Source organism: Oncorhynchus mykiss, chromosome 3 (genome assembly GCF_057628025.1).
Source record: "Oncorhynchus mykiss isolate SJ-2025 chromosome 3, ASM5762802v1, whole genome shotgun sequence".
NCBI classification, from domain to species: domain Eukaryota; kingdom Metazoa; phylum Chordata; class Actinopteri; order Salmoniformes; family Salmonidae; genus Oncorhynchus; species Oncorhynchus mykiss.
Genome location: NC_143024.1, coordinates 38708740 through 38732500, shown reverse-complemented (window position 1 = coordinate 38732500; position 23761 = coordinate 38708740). Strand labels below are relative to the sequence as shown.

Genomic DNA, 23761 nt, shown 5'->3' with positions numbered 1-23761 from the left:
ATTTAGCTCTTATTTGTAATCAGAGGGCTGATATAAATACTATGCATGCCAGTCTCTCTTGGCTAAGAGTTGAAGAGAGACTGACTGTATCACTTCTTCTTTTAATAGTCAACTTACACACAGACATGCCACCAGGGGTCTTTTCACAGTCCCCAAATCCAGAACATATTCAAGAAAGCGTACAGTATTATATAGAGCCCTAATCGCATGGAACTTCCTTCCATCTCATATTGCTCAAATAAAAGCAAACGTGGTTTCAAAAAACAGATAAAGCAACACCTCGCGGCACAACTCCTCTCCCCTATCTGACCTAGATAGTTTGTGAGTAGACATTGATATGTAGGCTACGTGTGCCTTTTAAAAAGGTTTTATGTAGTTCTGTCCTTGAGCTGTTCTTGTCTATTGATGTTCTGTATTATGTCATTCTGTATTATGTTTCATGTTTTGTGTGGACCCCAGGAAGAGTAGCTTCTGCTTTTGCAACAGCTAATGGAGATCCTAATGAAATACCAAATCCCAAAATACCTGAAGATCGCTGACGTCATGAGTTGTTCTCGTATTTTTCAGTTCCCAGCTGTCTTGAAAGCACCATATGTCGGTCGAGTGAACTATTCCTTCACCTCATTTTTTATAACAGCTTTGGTCTGGCAGACGGTAACATGACAACCAGAATGTCAACAAACATGGCACCACACATAGCTGGCAAATATTATTATAATCAGTACAACTTTCAACAAATATTTTACACACATCATATGTGTCGATTACAATCTATACAAGAATCGGAATGCATGATTTGTCACCAGTACCTGAACATGTGAATACATACATACATACATACATACATACATACATACATACATACATACATACATACATACATACATACATACATACATACATACACTATATGCTACAGTAGAAACGGCAACACGATATACAGAAAATAAGGCACTTATTCTCGTTGAAGAGGGAAGTTTGTCCGCCTCAGTAAAGCCTCAAATGTAAATTGTCCACAACAGTGAAATGGGCTACTTGTTATGTGAATTAATGAGGAGGGGGAACACACCTCAATTCAAACTGTTGTTAGAAATTCAAACTTGTTAGAAAATTATTTGAAATTGCCAAGTTAAAACATAGCAGATAGATAATTAGCATGCAGCGTGCCTTGGTTTGAGGACAGCGCGGGTTAACTGTCCTGCTGCGCAACAACCACATTTTGGAACAGTGAGTGCATAATGACATGACGCCCATAAAAAAACTCACACTGGGGCCTGTTAGAGATATTTGGATCTCACTTATGAAAAGGTTAACGATTGCAAGAATACCCTTAACATGATGCAGTCACCAAAATGCTTGAAAATATGGAGAGTGGTACTCAGTAATGTGTTGTATTGGATTTGCCCCAAACATAACACTTTGTATTCAGGACAAAAAGTGAAATGCTTTGCCACAGTTTTTTGCAATATTACTTTAGTGCCTTGTTGCAAACAGGATGCATGTTTTGGAATATTTTTCTCTGTAAATTAGGTTAGTGTTGTGGAGTAACTACAATGTTGTTGATCCATCCTCAGTTCTCTCCCATAACAGCCATTGTAACTGTAACTGTAACTGTTTTAAAGTCAACACTGGCCTCATGGTGAAATGGAGCTATTTTCTTCCTCCCCTGCAACTAAGTTAGGAAGGACACCTGTATCTTTGTAGTGACTGGGTGTATTGATGCACCATCCAGAGTCTAATTAATAACTTCACCATGGTCAAAGGGATATTCAATCTCTCCTTCTTTTTTTTTTACCCATCTAAGAATAATTACCCTTCTTTGCAAAGCATTGGAAAAGCTCCCGGGTCTTTTTGGTTGAATCTGTGCTTGAAATTCACTGCTTAACTGAGGGACCTTACAGATAATTGTATGTGTGGGAGTACAGAGATGAGGTAGTCATTCAAAAGTCATGTGAAACACTGAGTCCATGCATGGTCGTTAAGTACATTTTTACTACTGAACTTATTTAGGCTTGCCATAAAAAAAGGGGTTGAATACCTCTTCAAAGAATGTGTTGATTTATATTAAAAAAAGCACTATAAGAACTGATTTTACAATAACAACATCTTAGAATGAAAACATCGCAAACGTGCAAACTAGAAAATGTATTTTTTTTTTATATAAAATGTACAAAATATAAAATAAAAGAAGAACATGCTATACAACATGATACAAAACATTTATGTACAAGACTGAGGTTGCAGTGAGAAAGACATCAATGAGATTGCATCTTCTCCACAGAGTCCAAAGGAAATGTAGAAGAATAGGGGGGAAATTAAAGGCAATAAGTTAATAAGATGGTTTTATTGCAGGCAGGTCTTCAGAATTTGCAGCAGAAGCCACAGCCCTTGTTGTGACAGCAGTTGCAGCACCAACGGCACAGGGAGAGGTGGCTCTGACGCTTGAACCTGAAATGCTCCTGTATCCCGGCCAAGAAAATAATATGAAAAAAGGAGGGAACAAGCAAGTAAGTATTTCTGTCCAAGTCTCCACTTCACAACCACAGCACAGTTCGCCCCAAAGCCCTCTCTAACGGCTCACAATCAAATGATAACAGGTAGCACAAGTAGGTTAATTCAATTCTGCGGGGCAAACGCAACCACTTCGATGTTAATTTGCTAAAGGTAATTAGCTTAATTCATTTATTCAATTGAACGTACCAGCAGACGCATGGACTCGCCGCCCGGCTGTTGATGTTCCCCAACTGGACTGTCAATGCTTCCAACCTCGTCCGTTCGCACCTGCAAAGACATTAGGCACAAATTAGTCATGAACATCCTCTAAAATCGATGCACACATATTTGAAGTGGGTTGGTGTTATAAAATGAGACATACCTCGAAGAAAGGAACAGCAGTGCTTTCAAGGATGAACATACATGCGAGGACGACCACCACTGCAACTGCAACACTGAAGGCCTTCATTCTCGGTTTTGCTAGGAAGTTTATAGCCTATTTAAAAGTCTGGTTGAAATCAGTTGGAATTGATATGACAGCCTATGAAGAAAATCAGAACTCTTACATTTTCCCATAAAGGGACGCTCTCCAGCGCACAATTTTACATGCAATAGATGAGCCCCAAGTTAGTTGATTGCCCTTTTGGTGTCCGTGGTTGAGGGACTTCTCTGTCTTGTGTTGAGACTGCGGTACACCGGTATTCATACACACTTTGGCCACTGTTTTTCAAACCTGCCACTTGACCCGATTTCCTCTAGGTAACACAGCCACAAATTCAAAACAGCTCACCCATTTTGACAATGGATTCCACACCGGTGGGAGAAATCAATTGACAAATATCACAGCCAATCACACCACTGTAAGTAATACTTTGAAACGCTATAAATTCCACTATTACTGCAGATATATTATTGACATTTTCAGTATAGTACAATGCAAAAATGTAAGAAAACAAATCCTATGTGTGGCACCTTTCATTCAGTTGTTTCAAGTGTTATTAGTAATACAAGAATATGATAGTATTATGTTGCAGGTATTATGTAGTGTTCATCAGACCTAATGAAAGAGAAAATATTTTAAAATAGGCTATATAATAGTGATTCACGCATTCATTGTTAGCCAAATGTATTTTTGAAGTTGAGAAGAGAAACTAGACTAATTTGAATGTGTAGGCAGCTGAAATGTCCAGTGTGGCTCAGTTGGTAGAGCATGTTGCTTACAATGCCAGAGTTGTGGGTTTGATTCCCAAGGGGGACCAATACAAGAAGAAGAACAAAGAATGAGGTTAATACACTTACAGTAAGTTGCTCTGGATAAGAGTGTACCTTTAAAAATAAAAAATAAAGTACAATGATGCATTTAATGATGTGCTGCTATATCACATTTCAGAAACACAAAATTATACTGTGAAATTTGTAAGCCTCTGAATGCATAATTTGCATCCTCAAAATAGTCTGTGATAAGTGGTTAATAGCCTAATAACAATGAATTGCACGTGCTCTCTAGGGATCAACTTGTTTGACACTATACTATTACATTTGAATCCATTCAATAATTATTTAATTGGCTGTGCCCAACTTGTCCCTCCCTGTAAGTGAAATAACATGTTGTGTGGAACCCTGAGCCCATCTGTCTCGTATATAGAGAACCTTTCGCCATGGCTTGTTGACTTTGGGTGACCGGAACATCAGTGTCAACAAATATAACCACAAATGACTACTCATTGGAATCCACCCAGCTAGCTTCATTTGTTGAGTTGTAGTGAAAGTGGGGGTGAGGGAGGAACTTTCTGCTATGACACCAGTTGCCAGCACTATCTTTGTGAACCTTCTGGTCAAACAGAGCTCGGCTCCAGTGGGGCGGACACAGAGACACAGTCAGCTAGACAGGCGCCAGTCCACCACCCGCTCCTCCTGGGACGGGACATTGGCCCCATGTTTCCCCCCTCTGTCATCCTAACTACTACCTCTGTCTCCCCCCTCCTCTCTCTCACCACCTCACATGCACTTTATTTGTCTGGGCACTTGACACAAAATGTCCCAAAAATTAAGTTAAGAAAAATATTTACTACTGAAATAGCCAACCGCCCCCAAAAAAACGATTCTCAGTTTTCTTCCGACCCCCCACCTTCTCCAGACCAGCCTGTCGTCTTACACGATTTCTGTTGCTAATTTGTTCATATAGAACTGGGTTACTATCAGCTCATTATTGAGAACAACTCTGTCCAACTCGTCCCCTATTTGCTGTGACATTCTCTGCCTCATGGGGCAGTGTGGAGCACTGACTGTTTTAGTAGGCTGTACTAACAAGTCAGACCAGAAGTTCATACAGTAGAGAGGATTTTCAAAGTGCATATACTAATGCCAATTCCAGTCCCCTTTTTCTAAGAGTAATATGGACTACACTGAGTGTACAAAACAATTAAAAACACCTTCCTAATATTGAGTTGCTAATTGTCTGGGCATGAACTCTACAAGGTGTCGAAAGCGTTTCACAGGAATGTTGGCCCATGTTGACTCTAATGCTTCCCACAATTGTGTCAAGTTGGCTGGATGACCTTTGGGAGGTGGACCATTCTTGATACACACGGGAAACTGTTGAGCTTGAAAAACCCAGCAGCGGTGCAGTTCTTGACAAAAACCAGTGTGCCTGGCAGCTATTACCATACCTCGTTCAAAGGCATTTACATATTTTATCTTTCCCATTCACCCTCTGAATGGCAGGCATTCACAATCCATGTCTCAATTGTCTCATGGCTTTAAAAAAAAACATTTGACCTGTGTCCTCCGCGTCATCTACACTGATTGAAATGGGTTTAACAAGTGAAATCAATAAGGGATCCTAGCTTTCACCGGGACTCACCTGGTCAGTCTATGTCATGGAACATGTGCCATTCAGATTAAATATCCCTATTTTGACATACAGTCCCTTCAGAAAGTTTCTCATACTTGTTCCAAATTGTGTTGTGTTACTGTCTGAATTCAAAATGGATTAAAAATATTGTTTTCACTCACCCATCTACACACAATACCCCATAATGACGAAGTGAAAACATGTTTTTAGAAATATTAGCAAATTTATTGAAAATTAAATACAGAAATATCTCATTTGCATAAGTTTTCACACCCTTGAGTCAGTATACTTTGTAGAAGCACCTTTGACAGCGATTACAGCTGTGAGTCTTTCTGGGTAAGTCCCTAAGAGCTTTCCACACCTGGATTGTGCAACATTTGCCCATTATTATTTTCAAAATTCTTCAAGCTCTGTCAAATTGTTTGTTGATCATTGCTAGACAACCATTTTCAGGTTTTGCCATAGATTTTCAAGTAGATTTAAGTCAAACTGTAACTCGGCCACTCAGGAACATTCACTGTCTTCTTGGTAAGCAACACCTGTGTAGATTTGGCCTTATGTTTTAGGTTATTGTCCTGATGAAATAATTAATTTCCCAGTGTCTGGTGGAAAGGAGACTGAACCAGGTTTTCCTCTAGGATTTTACCTGTGCTTAGCTCCATTCCGTTTATTTTCTATCCTGAAAAATTCCCCAGTCTTTAATGATTACAAGCATACCCATAACGTGATGCAGCCACCAATATGCTTGAAATTATGGAGAGTGGTACTGAGTAATGTGTTGTATTGGATTTGCGCCAAACATAACACTTCGTATTCAGAACAAAAAGTGAATTGCTTTGCCACATTTTTTGCAGTATTACTTTTGTGCCTTGTTGCAAACAGGATGCATGTTTTGGAATATTTTTATTCTGTACAGGCTTCCTACTTTCCCCTCTGTCAATTAGGTTAGTATTGTGGAAATACTACAATGTTGTTGACCATCCTCAGTTTTCTACAATCACAGCCATTAAACTATATAACTGTTTTAAAGTCAAATCGCTGAGCTGTTTCCATCCTATCTTTGTAGTGACTGAGTGTTTTGACACACCATCCTGAGTCTAATTAATAACTTCAACATGCTCAAAAGGATATTCAATGTGTGCTTTTTTTTTTACCCATCAACCAATAGGTGCCCTTCTTTGCTAGGCACTGGAAAACCTCTCTGGTCTTTATGGTTGAATCTGTGCTTGAAATTCACTGCTCGACTGAGGGACCTTACAGCTAATTGTATGTGTGGGGTACGGAAATTAGGTAGTCAATCAAAAATCATGTTTATTAACCCATAACAGTCTAAGCCCTTTCGAAACTATATGGAATTGTTTTAAGAAGGTCATGACAAGAATCATTTGGCTATTTTATTTTAAGACTCCTTGAAGTATCCCAAAAATATATAAAAAACTATTTTCTGGAAGGAAGTGTTGGGCCTTATGGTTGTTAGCCCATACAAACACAATGAATAACAGATTCACTACATGGAACAACAGATAGTCCCGAAAAATACATCTAAAGGAAGTTGGTTCTGAAGTGTCTGTTCTATATCAGAGAGATATAAGAAAAATGAGGAAGCATATACATACAGTTGAAGTCAGACGTTTACATACACCTTAGCCAAATACATTTAAACTCAGTTTTTCACAATTCCTGGCATTTAATCCTAGTAAAAATGCCCTGTCTTAGGTCAGTTAGGATCACCACTTTATTATAAGAATGTGAAATGTCAGAATAATAGTAGAGAGAATGATTAATTTCAGCTTTTATTTCTATCATCACATTCCAAGTGGGTTAGAAGTTTACATACACTCATTTAGTATTTGGTAGCATTGCCTTTAAATTGTTTAACTTGGGTCAAGCATTTTGGGTAGCCTTCTACAAGCTTCCCACAATAAGTTGGGTGAATGTTGGCTCATTCCTCTTGACAGAGCTGGTGTAACTGAGTCAGGTTTATAGGCCTCCTTACTCGCCCATGCTTTTTCAGTTCTGCCCAGAAAATGTTCTATTGGATTGAGGTCAGGGCTTTGTGATGGCCACTCCAATACTTTGACTTTGTTGTCCTTAAGTCATTTTGCCACAACTTTGGAAGTATGCTTGGGGTCATTGTCCATTTGGAAGACCCATTTGCAACCAAGATTTAACTTGAGATTTCTTGAGATGTTGCTTCATAATATCCCCATAATTTTCCTACCTCATGATGCCATCTATTTGGTGAAGTCCACCAGTCCCTCCTACAGCAAAGCACCCCCACAACATGATGCTGCCACCCCGTGCTTCACGGTTGGGATGGTGTTCTTCGGCTTGCAAGCCTCCCCTTTTTCCTCCAAACATAACGATGTTCATTATGGCCAAACAGTTCTATTTGTGTTTCATCAGACCAGAGGACATTTCTCCAAAAAGTGCGATCTTTATCCCCATGTGCTGATGCAAACCGTAGTCTGGCTTTTTTTATGGCGGTTTTGGAGCAGTGGCTTCTTTCTTGCTGAGCGGCCTTTCAGGTTATGTCGATATAGGACTCGTTTTACTGTGGATATAGATATTTTTGTACCTATTTCCTCCAGCATCTTCACAAGGTCCTTTGCTGTTGTTCTGGGATTGATTTGCACTTTTCGCACCAAAGTACGTTTTCCCATGATGTCAAGCAAAGAGGCACTGAGTTTGAAGGTAGGCCTTGAAATACATCCACAGGTACAGCTCCAATTGACACAAATTATGTTAATTAGCCCATCAGAAGCTTTTAAAGCCGTGACATCATTTTCTGGAATTTTCCAAGCTGTTTAAAGGCACAGTCAACTTGGTGTATGTAAACTTCTGACCCACTGGAATTGTGATACAGTGAATTATAAGTGAAATAATCTGTCTGTAAACAATTGTTGGAAAAACTACTTGTGTCATGCACAAAGTAGATGTCCTCACCAACTTGCCAAACTATAGTTTGTTAAGAACAAATTTGTGGAGTGGTTGAAAAACAAGTTTTATTGACTCCACCCTAAGTGTATGTAAACTTCCGACTTCAACTGTCTATTTTTTTTACATATATTTAAACCCTTATTTTTGCCACTAAACAGTCTCCATATATGTAGTATTTCTGGTACCTGGGGACCTTCAGACGAGTCATGTGAAGCCTGTGGGCATCCTCACCTTTCCATAGAGGTCATATTAGCCCAAACGGTTCAGACACTACAGACCGAAGTTGGCAGATTGGCTGTACCAATTTCAGACGAGTCCCAAGACACTTGTGGGGGTTGTAGGGCAAAATTGAGAACACCATTGTGTTTGTGAGACTCTCATCTTTCCATAGATGGGTCTTAATAGTTTGAAGGCTAAACCTTTCGCTACAAAGGACTTGGTAAGACGACCAATTTTTGGGATGTCTCATGGTCTGACAAACACTGCTGTAGCTCTGTCACCTTTTACCACAGATGCGAAAGTGTGAAATCGGCAGATTTAGTGGATTTTTAAAAATGTATTTCACCTTTATTTAACCAGGTAGGCTAGTTGAGAACAAGATCTCATTTACAACTGTGACCTGGCCAAGATAAAGCACAGCAGTTCGACACATACAACAACACAGAGTTACACATGGCATAAACAAACATACAATAATACAGTAGAAAAAAGAAAAGTCTATATACAGTGAGTGCAAATGAGGTGAGATAGGGAAGGTAAGGCAATAAATAGGCCATGGTGGCGATGTAATTACAATATAGCAATTAAACACTGCAATGGTACATGTGCAGAAGATGAATGTGCAAGTAGAGATACTGGAGTGCAAAGGAGCAAGATAAATAAATAAATACAGTATGGGGATGGAGTAGTTAGATGGGCTGTTTACAGATGGGCTATGTACAAGTGCAGTGATCTGTGAGATGCTCTGACAGCTGGTGCTTAAAGCTAGTGAGGGAGATATGAGCCTCCAGCTTCAGTGATTTTGCAGTTCGTTCCAGTCATTGGCACCAGAGAACTGGAAGGAAATGTGGCCAAAGGAGGAATTGACTTTGGGGGTGACCAGTGAGGTATACCTGCTGGAGCGCGTGCTACGGGTGGGTGCTGCTATGTTGACCAGTGAGCTGAGATAAGGTGGGGCTTTACCTAGCAGAGACTTGTAGATTGCCTGGAGCCAGTGGGTCTGGCGACGAGTATGAAGCGAGGGCCAGCTAACGAGAGCATACAGGTCGCAGTGGTGGGTGGTATATGGGGCTTGGGTGACAAAATGGATGACACAGTGATAGACTGCATCCAATTTGTTGAGTAGAGTGTTGGAGGCTATTTTATAAATGACATCGCCAAAGTCGAGGATCGGTAGGATGGTCAGTTTTACGAGGGTATGTTTGGCAGCATGAGTGAAGGATGCTTTGTTGCGAAATAGGAAGCCGATTCTAGATTTAATTTTGGATTGGAGACGCTTAATGTGAGTCTGGAAGGAGAGTTTACAGTCTAGCCAGACACCTATGTATTTGTAGTTGTCCACGTATTCTAAGTCAGAACCGTCCAGAGTAGTGATGCTGGACTGGCGGGCAGAGCGGGCAGTGATTGGTTGAAGAGCATGCATTTAGTTTAACTTGTATTTAAGAGCAGTTGGAGGCCACGGAAGGAGAGTTGTATGGCATTGAAGCTCGTCTGGAGGGTTGTTAACACAGTGTCCAAAGAAGGGCCAGAAGTATACAGAACGGTGTCGTCTGCGTAGAGGTGGATCAGAGACTCACCAGCAGCAAGAGAGACATCATTGATGTGTACAGAGAAGAGAGTCTTGAGATGCATCCAAAAAACAGACATCTCTAGCTTAAACTGACAGATTTTTATGGGGATGTTTTTAACACTATTATTGCACAGAGAGTCCATGCAACTTATTATGTGACTTGTTAAGCACATGTTTACTACTGCATTTATTTAGGCTTGCCATAATAACGTGGTTGAATACTTATTACATCAAAATGTTTCAGCTTTTTGTTTTTTTATCAATCCGTAAAAATGTCGAAAAACATTATTCCACTTTGACATTATGGGGTATTGTGTAGGCCAGTGACACAAAATCTCAACTTAATCCATTTTAAATTCAAGCTGTAACACAACAAATGTGGAAAAGGTCAAGTGGTGAAGGCACTGTAGACTCCATTCCCAGACCACTGTAGACTCCATTCCCTAAAAACTACTACGTGGCTAATTTGAATAAGCCTCTGGCTGTCAGGCCCAAACATTTGGCCACAGGAAACACATCTATAACACATTCATCATTCATAAACAACCGCGTTTGTTATTCAAAGAATGTGTGTTTTATTTTTTTGAAGTGTCACAATAAGAAGTGATTTTATAAATCATTATCGTAGTTACAAAAACAACATCTCAGAAAGAAAACATTGCAACATGTACAAACTAGAAAATGTACCAAAAAAATGTACTAAATGTACATAATAGAAATTATTATTTCAATTAGCTGTCTTTTTCCTGTGTCACTAGGCTATACAACATGATACAAAACATTTATGTACAAGACTGAGGTTGCAGTGAGAAAGACATCAATGAGATTGCATCTTCTCAAAAGAGTCCAAAGGAAATGTAGAAGAATAGGGGGGAAATTAAAGGCAATAAGTTAATAAGATGGTTTTATTGCAGGCAGGTTCTCAGAATTTGCAGCAGAAGCCACAGCCCTTGTTGTGACAGCAGTTGCAGCACCAACGGCACAGGGAGAGGTGGCTCTGACGCTTGAACCTGAAATGCTCCTGTATCCCGGCCAAGAAAAGAATATGAAAAAAAAGAGGGAAAAGGCACATGGTAAGTATTTTTGTCCAAGTCTCCACTTCACAACCACAGCACAGTTCGCCCTAAAGCCCTCTCTAACGGCTCACGATCAAATGGTTAACAGCTAGCGCTACTGGTCTAATTCTATTCCGAGGGTGAAACGCAACCACTTAGATGTTAATTTGCTAAAGGTAATTAGCTTAATTCATTCATTCAATTGAACGTACCGGCAGACGCATGGACTCGCCGCCCGGCTGTTGATGTTCCCCAACTGGACTGTCAATGCTTCCAACCTCCTCCGTTAGCACCTGCAAAGACATTAGGCACAAATGAGTCATGACCAACCTCTAAAACTGATGCACACATTTTTGTTGTGGGTTGGTATTGGAGAATGAGACATACCTCGGAGAAAGGAACAGCGGTGCTTTCAAGGATGAACATACATGCAAGGACGAGTACCACTGCAACTGCAACACTGAAGGCCTTCATTCTCGGTTTTGTTAGGAAGTTTATAGCCTATTTAAAAGTCTGGTTGAAATCAGTTGAAATTGAAGTGACAGTTTATGAAGAAGATCAGAACTCTTCAATTTTCCCAAAAAGCAACGCTCTCCAGCGCACAATTTTCAATGCACTAAAACGAGTCCAAAGTTGATTGATTGTTCTTTTGGTGTCAGCGGATGAGGGACTTCTCTGTCATGTGGTGAGACTGCGGTGCACTGGTATTTATACACACTTTGGCCACTATTGTGCAATCCTACCCCCCCTCCTCCTCCTCCTCCTCCTCTGGACAATGGAGCGCAATCCCGTCACATATTACCTAATCCACTTTCCCGCTTTCAAAAATGGAATTTGTAAGTCTAGGCCTATTGGTCTACATAGTGACATTTTATAGTTTTTTTGTCATTCCTTTAGGGTGGATAACTGGAAATTGCCATAGTCTAATAGCATAGACTATTAATTAAACATTTAAGCAGGCCTACTTCTTAAAAAAAAAAAGTGATAATTTATTTTCTCAGTAGAAATCTGAAAGAATTGTGGAAATTACCCAACAGCAGGAGTCATGGACGAACAGTTACTGGAAGTGCATGGCTGGCTGCACAGCCCTTTCTTTGTCTGACCTGGGAAATCCCTCCAGATGAGGGAGTGAGCCATTACAGTATCCATTCCTCTGTCTAAAGGACGTAATTATAACCCTTCCAATGTAGTAATTACCCTCCTTTTGCCACGCTTTCATTTGACGTATAATGTGGTGTAATGTGAGGAACCTGCGGTCTAACAGAATAAAAATTCATTTGAAAGAAGAGGAGCAGTAAAACAGTAGAAAGGAAAAGAGAGGTGCAAATAGCGCATTCAGGGTGTTTCACGTGTTATTAGAAAAATTACAATATGACAATAATATGTGACACGCATTCTGTCGTGTTTATCAGACCTAATAAAAAATACTATATTTCAAAAGGTCAGGTAGACTAAATAATAGCGATTCACACTTCAATTGTTTCATAAAGGAATTTTTGAAGTTGAATTTCATTTGTATTTTTTTTACAATGGCACATTTAATAACCTGCTATGCTGCTACGCTGAGTGAACAAAACATTATGAACACCTTCCTAATTCATCGGGGAATGGACTCTAAAGAAGATGTCGAAAGCGTTACACAGAGATCCTGGCCCATGTTGACTCCAATACTTCCCACAGTTGTGTCAAGTTGGCTGGATGTCGTTTGGGTGTTAAACCATTCTTAATACACACAGGAAACTGTTGAACATGAAAAACCGAGCATCATTGCAGTCCTTGAGACAAACCGGTGTGCCTGGCACCTATTACCATATACCCCGTTCAAATGAACATTTTTTGTCTTGCTCATTCACCTTCTGAACGGCACACATTCACAATTCATATCTCAATTGTTTTAAAGTTTAATAATCCTGCTTTAATCTGTCTCCTCCCTTTCATCTACACTGATTGAAGTGGAGTTAACAAGTGGTGACATCAAGAAGGGATCATAGCTTTGGAAAAAGCAGGTGTTCTTAATGTTTTGTACACTCAGTGTACATCACATTTCATGCACACAAAATTATACTGTAAATTGTAAGCCTCTGAATGGATCATTTGCATCTACAAAGAGTCTGTGACGAGTTGATAAGTGATTAATAGCCTAATAATAATTAATTGGATGTTCACTCAAGGACTGATGGATATTATATCATTATAATATTACGTTTGAATTCTTTCACAAAGTATTTTATTGGCTGTGCCCAACTTGTCTCTTTAAAGGGATACTTCAGGAGTTTTACAACGAGGCCCTTTATCTACTTCAAACTGCACCCAGAGACATAAAAATGGTATCCACAAGTTAATCTGACTCTGGGGAAGTAGATTAAGGACCTTATTGCCACAATCCCAAAGTATTAAGGGAAATAACATGTTGTGGGGAACCCTGGGTCAGTCTGTCTTGTATATAGATAACTCTTTGCCATCGCTTGTTGACTTTGGGTGACCGGAACATCAGTGTCAACAAATATATTCCCGAATGACTCCTCATTGGAATCCACCCAGCTAGCTTAATTTGTTGAGTAGTAGTGAAAGCGGTGGTATAGGTAGGAGGTTTTTGCCAGTATCACCAGTTGCCAGCACTATCTTTGTGAATCTTCTGGTCAAACAGAACTCAGCTCCAGTGGGGCGGACACAGAGACACAGTCAGCTAGACAGGCGCCAGTCCACCACCCGCTCCTCCTGGGACGAGGCGTTGGCATTGTTTCCCCCCTCTGTCATCATAATTACCTTTGTCTCCCCCTCCCCTGTCTCATCACCTCACATGCACTTTATTTGTTCTGGCACTTGACCCAAAATTTCCCCCAAATTAAGTTGAGAAAAATAATATTTACTACTGAAATTTCTTCCGACCCCCCACCTTCTCCAGACCAGCCAGAAAACCTGTCGTCTTGCACGATTGCTGTGGCTAATTTGTTTGTGGAGAACTGGGTCACTATTAGCTCATTATTGTGGGAAGAAAGTCAACAGTATGCTAGTGAACTCTAGTAGCGTTTAGTATTCAAAGACCCTACCCTGTACCTGACTCTAGCAACTATGTTCAATTAGTCCTCCTTTTGCTGTGACATTATCTGCCTCACGGGGCAGTGTTGAGCCCTGACTATTTTAGTGAAATGTACGAGCAAGCCAGACACAGTTAGTACAGGGGTCAGGATTTTCCCAGTGCAGAGACTGTACTACTGCCAATCTTCTTGGGAAATTCCAGTCTCCTTTTAGCAGAATAATATGGACCAAGGTAAATGTTCAATTTAGAAATGGACCATCCCTTGTCTTGCAGGACCTACCAGAGAAAAACTGAGATATCCACATAAGCAATGCAGATAACTTGTCTTGTAGGTCCCCCTGAGCACATGACTTGTCCTTCTTGCCACTGATTGGCTGCTCAGTCTCTTGTTGTAAATAAGAAAAGATGTCTCCTGTAGTGCTTACTGTAGAGCCAGATGAGAGTCTGTGGAGAATAGTGGTACTGGGGGGAGTGTGAATCACTAAAGCTCTTCTGCCTTGCACTCTTGACAGGCTGAGTTCATGGACAATGACTGTTATTGAAATGCAATTTCTTAAGGTAGAGAACATCTCAGCACAAAAAGGAGGGACAGTCAGGCCAAGTTTTCTAACTCGAGTACAAAAGCGTATGGAGGGCTGTGGAATTTGTTGGAGTCAGCCATGCATGTTATTTACTAGCCAGCAACTCTGCATTGTAATTATAAAGACCTCCTGTTCAAATTCTCCTCGATGAACTGAGGACAGTTGTGCAGTTGTGCATACAAGAATAAAAATAGTAGAGGGAGCGAGTGAAAGAAAAGCGAATCTCAGGTATGATATGAAACGCACCCAGACCGTTTCAAACAAATAAACATATGAGGATTCATAGTTCTACTCATACACTACAGAATAACAAATACAGTGCCTTGCGAAAGTATTCGGCCCCCTTGAACTTTGCGACCTTTTGCCACATTTCAGGCTTCAAACATAAAGATATAAAACTGTATTTTTTTGTGAAGAATCAACAACAAGTGGGACACAATCATGAAGTGGAATGATATTTATTGGATATTTCAAACTTTTTTAACAAATCAAAAACTGAAAAATTGGGCGTGCTAAATTATTCAGCCCCCTTAAGTTAATACTTTGTAGCGCCACCTTTTGCTGCGATTACAGCTGTAAGTCGCTTGGGGTATGTCTCTATCAGTTTTGCACATCGAGAGACTGACATTTTTTCCCATTGCTCCTTGCAAAACAGCTCGAGCTCAGTGAGGTTGGATGGAGAGCATTTGTGAACAGCAGTTTTCAGTTCTTTCCACAGATTCTCGATTGGATTCAGGTCTGGACTTTGACTTGGCCATTCTAACACCTGGATATGTTTATTTTTGAACCATTCCATTGTAGATTTTGCTTTATGTTTTGGATCATTGTCTTGTTGGAAGACAAATCTCCGTCCCAGTCTCAGGTCTTTTGCAGACTCCATCAGGTTTTCTTCCAGAATGGTCCTGTATTTGGCTCCACCCATCTTCCCATCAATTTTAACCATCTTCCCTGTCCCTGCTGAAGAAAAGCAGGCCCAAACCATGATGCTGCCACCACCATGTTTGACAGTGGGGATGGTGTGTTCAGCTGTGTTGCTTTTACGCCAAACATAACGTTTTGCATTGTTGCCAAAAAGTTCAATTTTGGTTTCATCTGACCAGAGCACCTTCTTCCACATGTTTGGTGTGTCTCCCAGGTGGCTTGTGGCAAACTTTAAACAACACTTTTTATGGATATCTTTAAGAAATGGCTTTCTTCTTGCCACTCTCCCATAAAGGCCAGATTTGTGCAATATACGACTGAATGTTGTCCTATGGACAGAGTCTCCCACCTCAGCTGTAGATGTCTGCAGTTCATCCAGAGTGATCATGGGCCTCTTGGCTGCATCTCTGATCAGTCTTCTGATCTTAACATGGTACCTATGTTGACATTTTTAAGGCTTATTATGTGAGTGCCCGATGTACCATAACTTAAGCCCTGTACGGCTGCTACTCTTTGAATAAGCCGGTTGTCTGCATCGGTCTGTTAGAGTACCATCCTAACAGTGGGGAAAGAAAGAGAAAGACTATGTCTCAATCTGAGGTACATGGGATCAGAGATCAACCACTTCAAACAGAACAGGGGAACACAGGCGCCTGGCTGGCTGTGTGTGTTTGACTGGCGGCTGTCAGACTGGCCCGAGAGACATGCACAGAGAGAGGGAGGGAGGGGGGCGTAGGGGAGGCGTGTGGACGTGGTGAGATCGTGTGGCAGAGAAGGGGGGAAAATGAGATGCATCAGTATTAATAAGGATCATGGTGATTTTGCAGCAGCATCTGTCCATCTCTAAGTGTTGACTGAAGGGCCTGTGCAAATTTAAATAAATACAGGGATTCATAGCTATGATGAACTTACTGGTGATAAGATATTGGAGTTACTTGTTAAAGTCATTGGATTGTTCATATGAAGATGTAAATAGAGAGAAAACAAGACAAATGTGAAACGTCTAACATTAAGTGACTTTTGCGCTAAATATGTCATTTATTTTATGTGCAGTACATCTGACTATGTAAATAATTGTATTCTGACATGCTGTATGACTGATATGCTGTATGATAATTCATTCATAATTCACCAAATAATAATTAAGAATAGTCACCAAAAAAATGATACTTTGAAATTGTTCACGTTTTTTTCATCTTCTGGCGCCAGTGGAAAAAGGGGAAAGCAGCCGCCAGGAAAGATAAAGGAGAACCTGTTTATTATCTGAGCTGAGGTCTTGATACTCTGTTTGTGGAGATGGAGGCCCTTTGGATGAAGATCCTGGTCATTCTGGGGTTAACTGTTACTGTGTTCTCTGAACCAGCTGGCGACAAAGTCTCTGAATATCTCAAAGTCGCCTGTATATGAGCCAGGGATGGGGAACAGTTTCCTGTCCTCTGTGGCTTTTGTACGTGTCACGGAGGCACGCCTCTCTGCGAAGAGATACGCTGTTATACGTTGTGCAACACCACCAGGACACTGCTGTGGAGAATGTAACCAAAGTCCTCAACAATGGCCAGTCAGAGGGGTTGGGTTAAATGCGGAAGACACATTTCAGTTGAATGCATTCAGTTGTACAATTGACTAGGTATCCCCCTTTCATTCCCTGACCCATGAGACTCTTGCTGGAACTGCATCTGCAATGAAGGCTCAGTGATTTGTGTGACGACGAGGGAGAGCCCCAATGCTCCAAAGGCGGAGAGCTAATTCAAAAATAACATTCTCTTCAGCAACGGCCGGTCCATCGCTGACCCCGAAGACTCCTGCTGAGTGTTCCACTGCCATTATGGCGCACACTGGTGTACAATGGTGAAACTGTGTCCCATTGCTGCTGCAGCGAGTGTAACTGTTCGTACTCCTACACTGACCGTACGTACACCTCCAACAGTGTCCCCAACAACAGCCAGTCCACCCGCGCCCCCAAACATCCGTTACGTGTACAGTACCAGTCAAAAGTTTGGACACACCTACTCATTCAAGGGTTTTTCTTTATTTTACTATTTTCTACATTGTAGAATAATAGTGAAGACATCAACACTATGAAATAACACATATGGAATCACGTAGTAACCAAAAAAGTGTTAAATAAATTAGTTTCTTCAAAGTAGCCACCCTTTGCCTTGATGAAGGCTTTGCACACTCTTGGCATTCTCTCAACCAGCTTTATGAGGAATGCTTTTCCAACGGTCTTGAAGGAGCCCTTAAAGGTGTGTTTTGGGTCATTGTCCTATTGAAAAACAAATGATAATCCCACTAAGAGCAAAGCAAATGGGATGGCATATCGCTGCAGAATGCAGTGGTAGCCATGCTGGTTAAGCATGGTTAAGAATCACTGACAGTGTCACCAGTAAAGCACCCCCACACCATTACACCTCCTCCTCCATGCTTCACGGTGGGAACCATACATACGGAGATCATCCGTTCACCTACTCTTCGTCTCACAAAGACACAGCGGTTGCAGCCAAAAATATCAAATTTGGACTCATCAGACCAAAGGACAGATCTCCACCGGTCTAAAGTCCATTGCTGGTGTTTCTTCGCCCATCAAGTCTCTTCTTATTATTGGTGTCCTTTAGTAGTGGTTTCTTTGAGGCAATTCGACCATGAAGGCCTGATTCACACAGTCTCCTCTGAACATTTACGTTGAGATTTGTCTGTTACTTAAACTCTGTGAAGCATTTATTTGGGCTGCAATTTCTGAGGCTGGTAACTCGAATGAACTTATCCTCTGCAGCAGCAGTAACTCTGGGTCTTCATTTCCTGTGGTGGTCCTCATGAGATCCAGTTCCATCATAGTGCTTGATGGTTTTTGCGACTGCACTGGAAGAAACTTTCAAAGTTCTTGAAATGTTCCGTATTGACAAACCTTTATGCCTTAAAGTAATAATGGACTGTCATTTCTCTTTGTTTATTTGAGCGGTTCTTGCAAAAATATGGATTTGGTCTTTTACCAAATAGGGCTATCTTCTGTATACCATCCCTACCTTGTCACAACACAACTGATTGTCTCATACGCATTAAGAAGGAAAGATATTCCACAAATTCACTTTTAACAAGGCACACCTCTTAGTTGAAATGCATTCCAGGTGACTACCTCATGAAACTGGTTGAGAAAATGCCAAGAGTGTGCAAAGCTGTCATCAAGGCAAAGGGTGGCTACATGTGCAATGGGAAGTGTCGGCTGGAGTGGAGTAAAAGCACTCTTGGCATGATGAATTTACTGTGTTAAATGAGGCCTCACCTCCTGGTTACACTAGTGACCATATCCCCTGTGCATCCCGCAATGGCGAAGATGTTGCTAACATTTCCGATAGCAAATTTCAATTTACAAAAAAACCCCGACATTTTTGTCTTTTGAGCTTCTAGTCATGAAATCTATGCAGCCTACTCAATCACTTTTTATAGCTACTGTTTACATGCCTCCTGGGCCATATACAGCGTTCCTCACTGAGTTCCCTGAATTCCTATCGGACCTTGTAGTCATAGCAGATAATATTCACATTTTTGGTGACTTTAATATTCACATGGAAAAGTCCACAGACCCACTCTAAAAGGCTTTCGGAGCCATCATCGACTCAGTGGGTTTTGTCCAACATGTCTCCGGACCTACTCACTGCCATACTCATACTCTAGACCTAGTTTTGTCCCGTGGAATAAATGTTGTGGATCTTAATGTTTTTCCTCATAATCCTGGACTATCGGACCACCATTTTATTAAATTTGCAATCGCAACATATAATCTGCTCAGACCCCAACCAAGGAGCATCAAAAGTTGTGCTATAAATTCTCAGACAACCCAAAGATTCCTTGATGCCCTTCCAGACTCCCTCTGCCTACCCAAGGATGTCAGAGGACAAAAATCAGTTAACCACCTAACTGAGGAACTCAATTTAACCTTGCACAATACCCTAGATACAGTTGCACCCCTAAAAATGAAAAACATTTGTCATAAGAAACTAGCTCCCTGGTATACAGAAAATACCTGAGCTCTGAAGCAAGATTCCAGAAAATTGGAATGGAAATGGCGCCACACTAAACTGGAAGTCTTCCGACTAGCTTGGAAAGACAGTACCGTGCAGAATCGAAGAGCCCTCACTGCTGTTCGATCTTCCTATTTTACCAACTTAATTGAGGAAAATAAGAACAATCCCGAAATGTATTTTTGATACTGTCGCAAAGCTAACTATAAAGCAACATTCCCCAAGAGAGGATGGCTTTCACTTCAGCAGTAATAAATTCATGAACTTCTTTGAGGAAAAGATTATGATCATTAGAAAGCAAATTACAGACTCCTCTTTAAATCTGCGTATTCCTCCAAAGCTCAGTTGTCCTGAGTCTGCACAACTCTACCAGGACCTAGGATCAAGGGAGACAGTCAAGTGTTTTAGTACTATATCTCTTTGCACAATGATGAAAATAATCATGGCCTCTAAACCCTCAAGCTGCATACTGGACCTTATTCCAACTAAACTACTGAAAGAGCTGCTTCCTGTGCTTGGCCCTCCTATGTTGAACATAATAAACGGCTCTCTATCCACCGGATGTGTACCAAACTCACTAAAAGTGGCAGTAATAAAGACTCTCTTGAAAAAACCAAACCTTGATCCAGAAAATATATAAAACTAATCGGCCTATATCGAATCTTCCATTCCTCTCAAAACTTTTTTAAAAAGCTGTTGCGCAGAAACTCACTGCCTTCCTGAAGACAAACAATGTATACGAAATGCTTCAGTCTGGTTTCAGACCCCATCAAAGCACTGAGACTGCACTTGTGAAGGTGGTAAATAACCTTTTAATGGTGTCAGACCGAGGCTCTGCATCTGTCGTCGTGCTCCTAGACCTTAGTGCTGCTTTTGATACCATCGATCATCACAGTCTTCTGGAGAGATTGGAAACCCAAATTGGTCAACACGGACAAGTTCTGGCCTGGTTTAGATCTTATCTGTTGGAAAGATATCAGTTTGTCTCTGTGAATGGTTTGCCCTCTGACAAATCAACTGTAAATTTGTGTTCCTCAAGGTTCCATTTTAGGACCACTATTGTTTTCACTATATATTTTACCTCTTGGGGATGTCATTCGAAAAACATAATGTTAACTTTCACTGCTATGCGGATGACACACAGCTGTACATTTCAATGAAACACGGTGAAGCCCCAAAATTGCCCTTGCTAGAAGCCTGTGTTTCAGACATAAGTAAGTGGATGGCTGCAAACGTTCTACTTTTAAACTCGGACAAAACAGAGGTTATTGTTCTAGGTCCCAAGAAACAAAGAGATCTTCTGTTGAATCTGACAATTAATCTTGATGGTTGTACAGTCGTCTCAAATTAAACTGTGAAGGACCTCAGCATTACTCTGGACCCTGATCTCTCTTTTGACGAACATATCAAGACCATTTCAAGGACAGCTTTTTTCCATCTACGTAACATTGCAAAAATCTGAAACTTTCTGTCCAAAAATGATGCAGAAAAATGAATCCATGCTTTTGTTACTTCTAGGTTAGACTAGTGCAATGCTCTACTTTCCGGCTACCCGGATAAAGCACTAAGTAAACCTCAGTTAGTGCTAAATACGGCTGCTAGAATCCTGACTAGAACCACATTTTTAAAATCATATTAATCCAGTGCTAGCCTCTCTACACTGGCTTCCTGTTAAGGCAAGGGCTGATTTCAAGGTTTTACTGCTAACCTACAAAGCATTACATGGGCTTGCTCCTACCTATATTTCTGATTTGGTCCCGCCGTACACAAGACGCAGGCCTCCTAATTGTCCCTAGAATTTCTAAGAAAACAGCTGGAGGCAGGGCTTTCTCCTATAGAGCTCAATTTTTATGGAATGGTCTGCCTCCCCATGTGAGGGACGCAGACTCGGTCTCAACCTTTAACTCTTTACTGAAGACTCATCTCTTCAGTGGGTCCTATGATTGAAGGTGAACGGAAAGGCTCTGGAGCAACGAAGCACTCTTGCTGTCTCTGCCTGGACGGTTCCCCTCTCTCCACTGGGATTCTCTGCCTCATACCCTATCACAGGGGCTGAGTCACTGGCTTACTGGTGCTCTTCCATGCCGTCCCTAGGAGGGGTGCGTCACTTGAGTGGGTTGAGTCACTGACTGGTCTACCTGTCTAGGTAGATCTTGGCCATATTCTGTTATAATCTCTACCCGGCACAGCCAGAAGAGGCCTGGCCACCCCTCATAGCCTGGTTCCTCTCTAGGTTTCTTCCTAGGTTTTGGCCTTTCTAGGGAGTTTTTCCTAGCCACCGTGCTTCTACATCTGCATTGCTTGCTGTTTGGGGTTTTAGGTTGGGTTTCTGTACAGCACTTTGAGAAATCAGCTGATGTAAGAAGGGCTTTATAAATACATTTGATTTGCCGCCATTGGACTCTGGAGCAGTGGAAACGCGTTCTCTGGAGTGATGAATCACGCTTTAACATCAGGCAGTCCGACAGACAAATCTGGGTTTGGTGAATGCCAGGAAAACGCTACCTGCCCCAATGCATAGTGCCAACTGTAAAGTTGGCTAGGCCCCTTAGTTCCAGTGAAGGGAAATCTTAACGCTACAGCAGACTACATTTTAGATGATTCTGCACTTCCAACTTTGTGGCAACAGTTTGGGGAAGCCCCTTTCCTGTTTCAGCATGACAATGCCCCCTGTGCACAAAGCGAGGTCCATACATAAATGGTTTGTCGAGATCAGTTTGGAAGAACTTGACTGGCCTGCACAGAGCCCTGACCTTAACCCTATCGAACACCTTTGGGATGAATTGGAATGCTGACTGCGAGCCAGGCCTAGTCGCCCAACATCAGTGCCCGACCTCACTAATGCTCTTGTGGCTGAATGGAAGCAAGTCCCCGCAGCAACGTTCCAACATTTACAGGAAAGCCTTCCCAGAAGAGTGGTGTCTCTAATAGCAGCAAAGGGGGGACCAACTCCATATTAATGCCCATGATTTTGAAATGAGGTGTTCACATACTTATGGCCATGTAGTTTACTTTTGTATTTTGTGTTTTCAAACGACAAAATACTACACATTTTTGGGGGGTAATATAAGTCTTATGGCAGTGGATTAGTGCACAAGCTTGAAAGAAAGTTGATGCACATGGATGCACTTCCAGAGCGAGAATAACACAGCGAATTTGGTCCAAAAGGGGGCTAGTGAACTGGACTTTGAAAGCAGACACACTATATTATTATTGCCACACTATCACTACACTCACTTGGAGTCTTGTGTCTCGACTTTCATTCAAACACCTTTGCACCTCAGATATCATCACGCTCATGGTCACAGCATCTCATTTCTGACACAAATGCAGAGAATTTGTAGCAATACAAAGCTAAGAGGACTAACAACTGTGTCAATTGTCTGGGCTATTGGTACTGTCCATAGCATGTTAACCAAGGGTCACAGTTTGTTTTATAACTATACTGAACAAAAATATAAACACAACATGTTAAGTGTTGGTCCCATGTTTTATGAGCTGAAAAAAGAACAAGTTCCATAAGCACAGAGCTTATTTCTCTCTAATTTTGTGCACAAATATGTTTACATCCTCATTAGTGAGCATTTCTTCTTTGCTAAGCTGATTAAAGAGCATGATCATTGCACAGGTGCACCTTGTGCTGGGGACAATAAAAGACCACTCTAAAATGTGTAGTTTGGTCACACAACACAATGCCACGTGTCAAGTTTTGAGGGAGCGTGCAATTGGCATGCTGACTGCAGGAATAGCCACCAGAGCTGTTGCCAGAGAATGTTAATTTCTCTACCATAAGCCGTCTCTAACATAGTTTTAGAGGATTTGGCAGTACGTCCAACCGGTCTCACAACTGCAGACCACGTGCAACCACGCCATCCCAGGACCTCCACATCTAGCTTCTTCGCCTGCGGGATCGCCTGAGACAAGCCACCCGTACAGCTGATGAAACTGATAAGTATTTATGTCTGTAATAAAGCCCCTTTGTAGGGACAAACGTATTCTGGTTGGCTGGGCCTGGCTGCCAAGTGGGTGGGCCTGGTTCCCAAGTGGCTGCGCCCATGCTCAGTCATAT

The 23761-nt window shown here is 41.4% G+C and overlaps 2 protein-coding genes across 3 annotated transcripts; both read right to left on the bottom strand.

The window, feature by feature from the left end:
- Positions 1–2247: 2247 nt before the first annotated feature.
- LOC110505210 (hepcidin-like) lies at positions 2248–2994 on the bottom strand. Of its 2 annotated transcripts, none has more exons than XM_090229258.1 (3): positions 2876–2994; positions 2701–2781; positions 2248–2459 (listed from the first exon to the last, which is right to left on the bottom strand). In XM_090229258.1, exons 1-3 carry the CDS (start codon positions 2960–2962, stop codon positions 2361–2363), a joined length of 267 nt encoding a protein of 88 aa, XP_090085384.1. In that variant the 5' UTR covers positions 2963–2994; the 3' UTR covers positions 2248–2360. The 2 variants fall into 2 exon arrangements, with proteins under 2 accessions (XP_090085384.1, XP_090085385.1); XM_090229259.1 differs by having other exon boundaries at positions 2248–2456.
- Positions 2995–10627: 7633 nt separating this feature from the next.
- Positions 10628–11843, bottom strand: LOC100135935 (hepcidin). Its single transcript, XM_021595153.3, has 3 exons — positions 11519–11843; positions 11344–11424; positions 10628–11097 (listed from the first exon to the last, which is right to left on the bottom strand). Exons 1-3 carry the CDS (start codon positions 11603–11605, stop codon positions 10999–11001), a joined length of 267 nt encoding a protein of 88 aa, XP_021450828.1. The 5' UTR covers positions 11606–11843; the 3' UTR covers positions 10628–10998.
- Between the last annotated feature and the right edge of the window lie 11918 nt (positions 11844–23761).

Coding starts and splice junctions, on each gene's coding strand:
- LOC110505210 (XM_090229258.1), bottom strand. CDS start 2,962: ATGAAGGCCTTCAGTGTTGCAGTTGCAGTGGTGGTCGTCCTCGCATGT. Junction 2,782..2,875: donor CTGCTGTTCCTTTCTTCGAG/GTATGTCTCATT, acceptor ATGTCTTTGCAG/GTGCGAACGGACGAGGTTGG. Junction 2,460..2,700: donor GCGAGTCCATGCGTCTGCTG/GTACGTTCAATT, acceptor GCCGGGATACAG/GAGCATTTCAGGTTCAAGCG.
- LOC100135935 (XM_021595153.3), bottom strand. CDS start 11,605: ATGAAGGCCTTCAGTGTTGCAGTTGCAGTGGTACTCGTCCTTGCATGT. Junction 11,425..11,518: donor CCGCTGTTCCTTTCTCCGAG/GTATGTCTCATT, acceptor ATGTCTTTGCAG/GTGCTAACGGAGGAGGTTGG. Junction 11,098..11,343: donor GCGAGTCCATGCGTCTGCCG/GTACGTTCAATT, acceptor GCCGGGATACAG/GAGCATTTCAGGTTCAAGCG.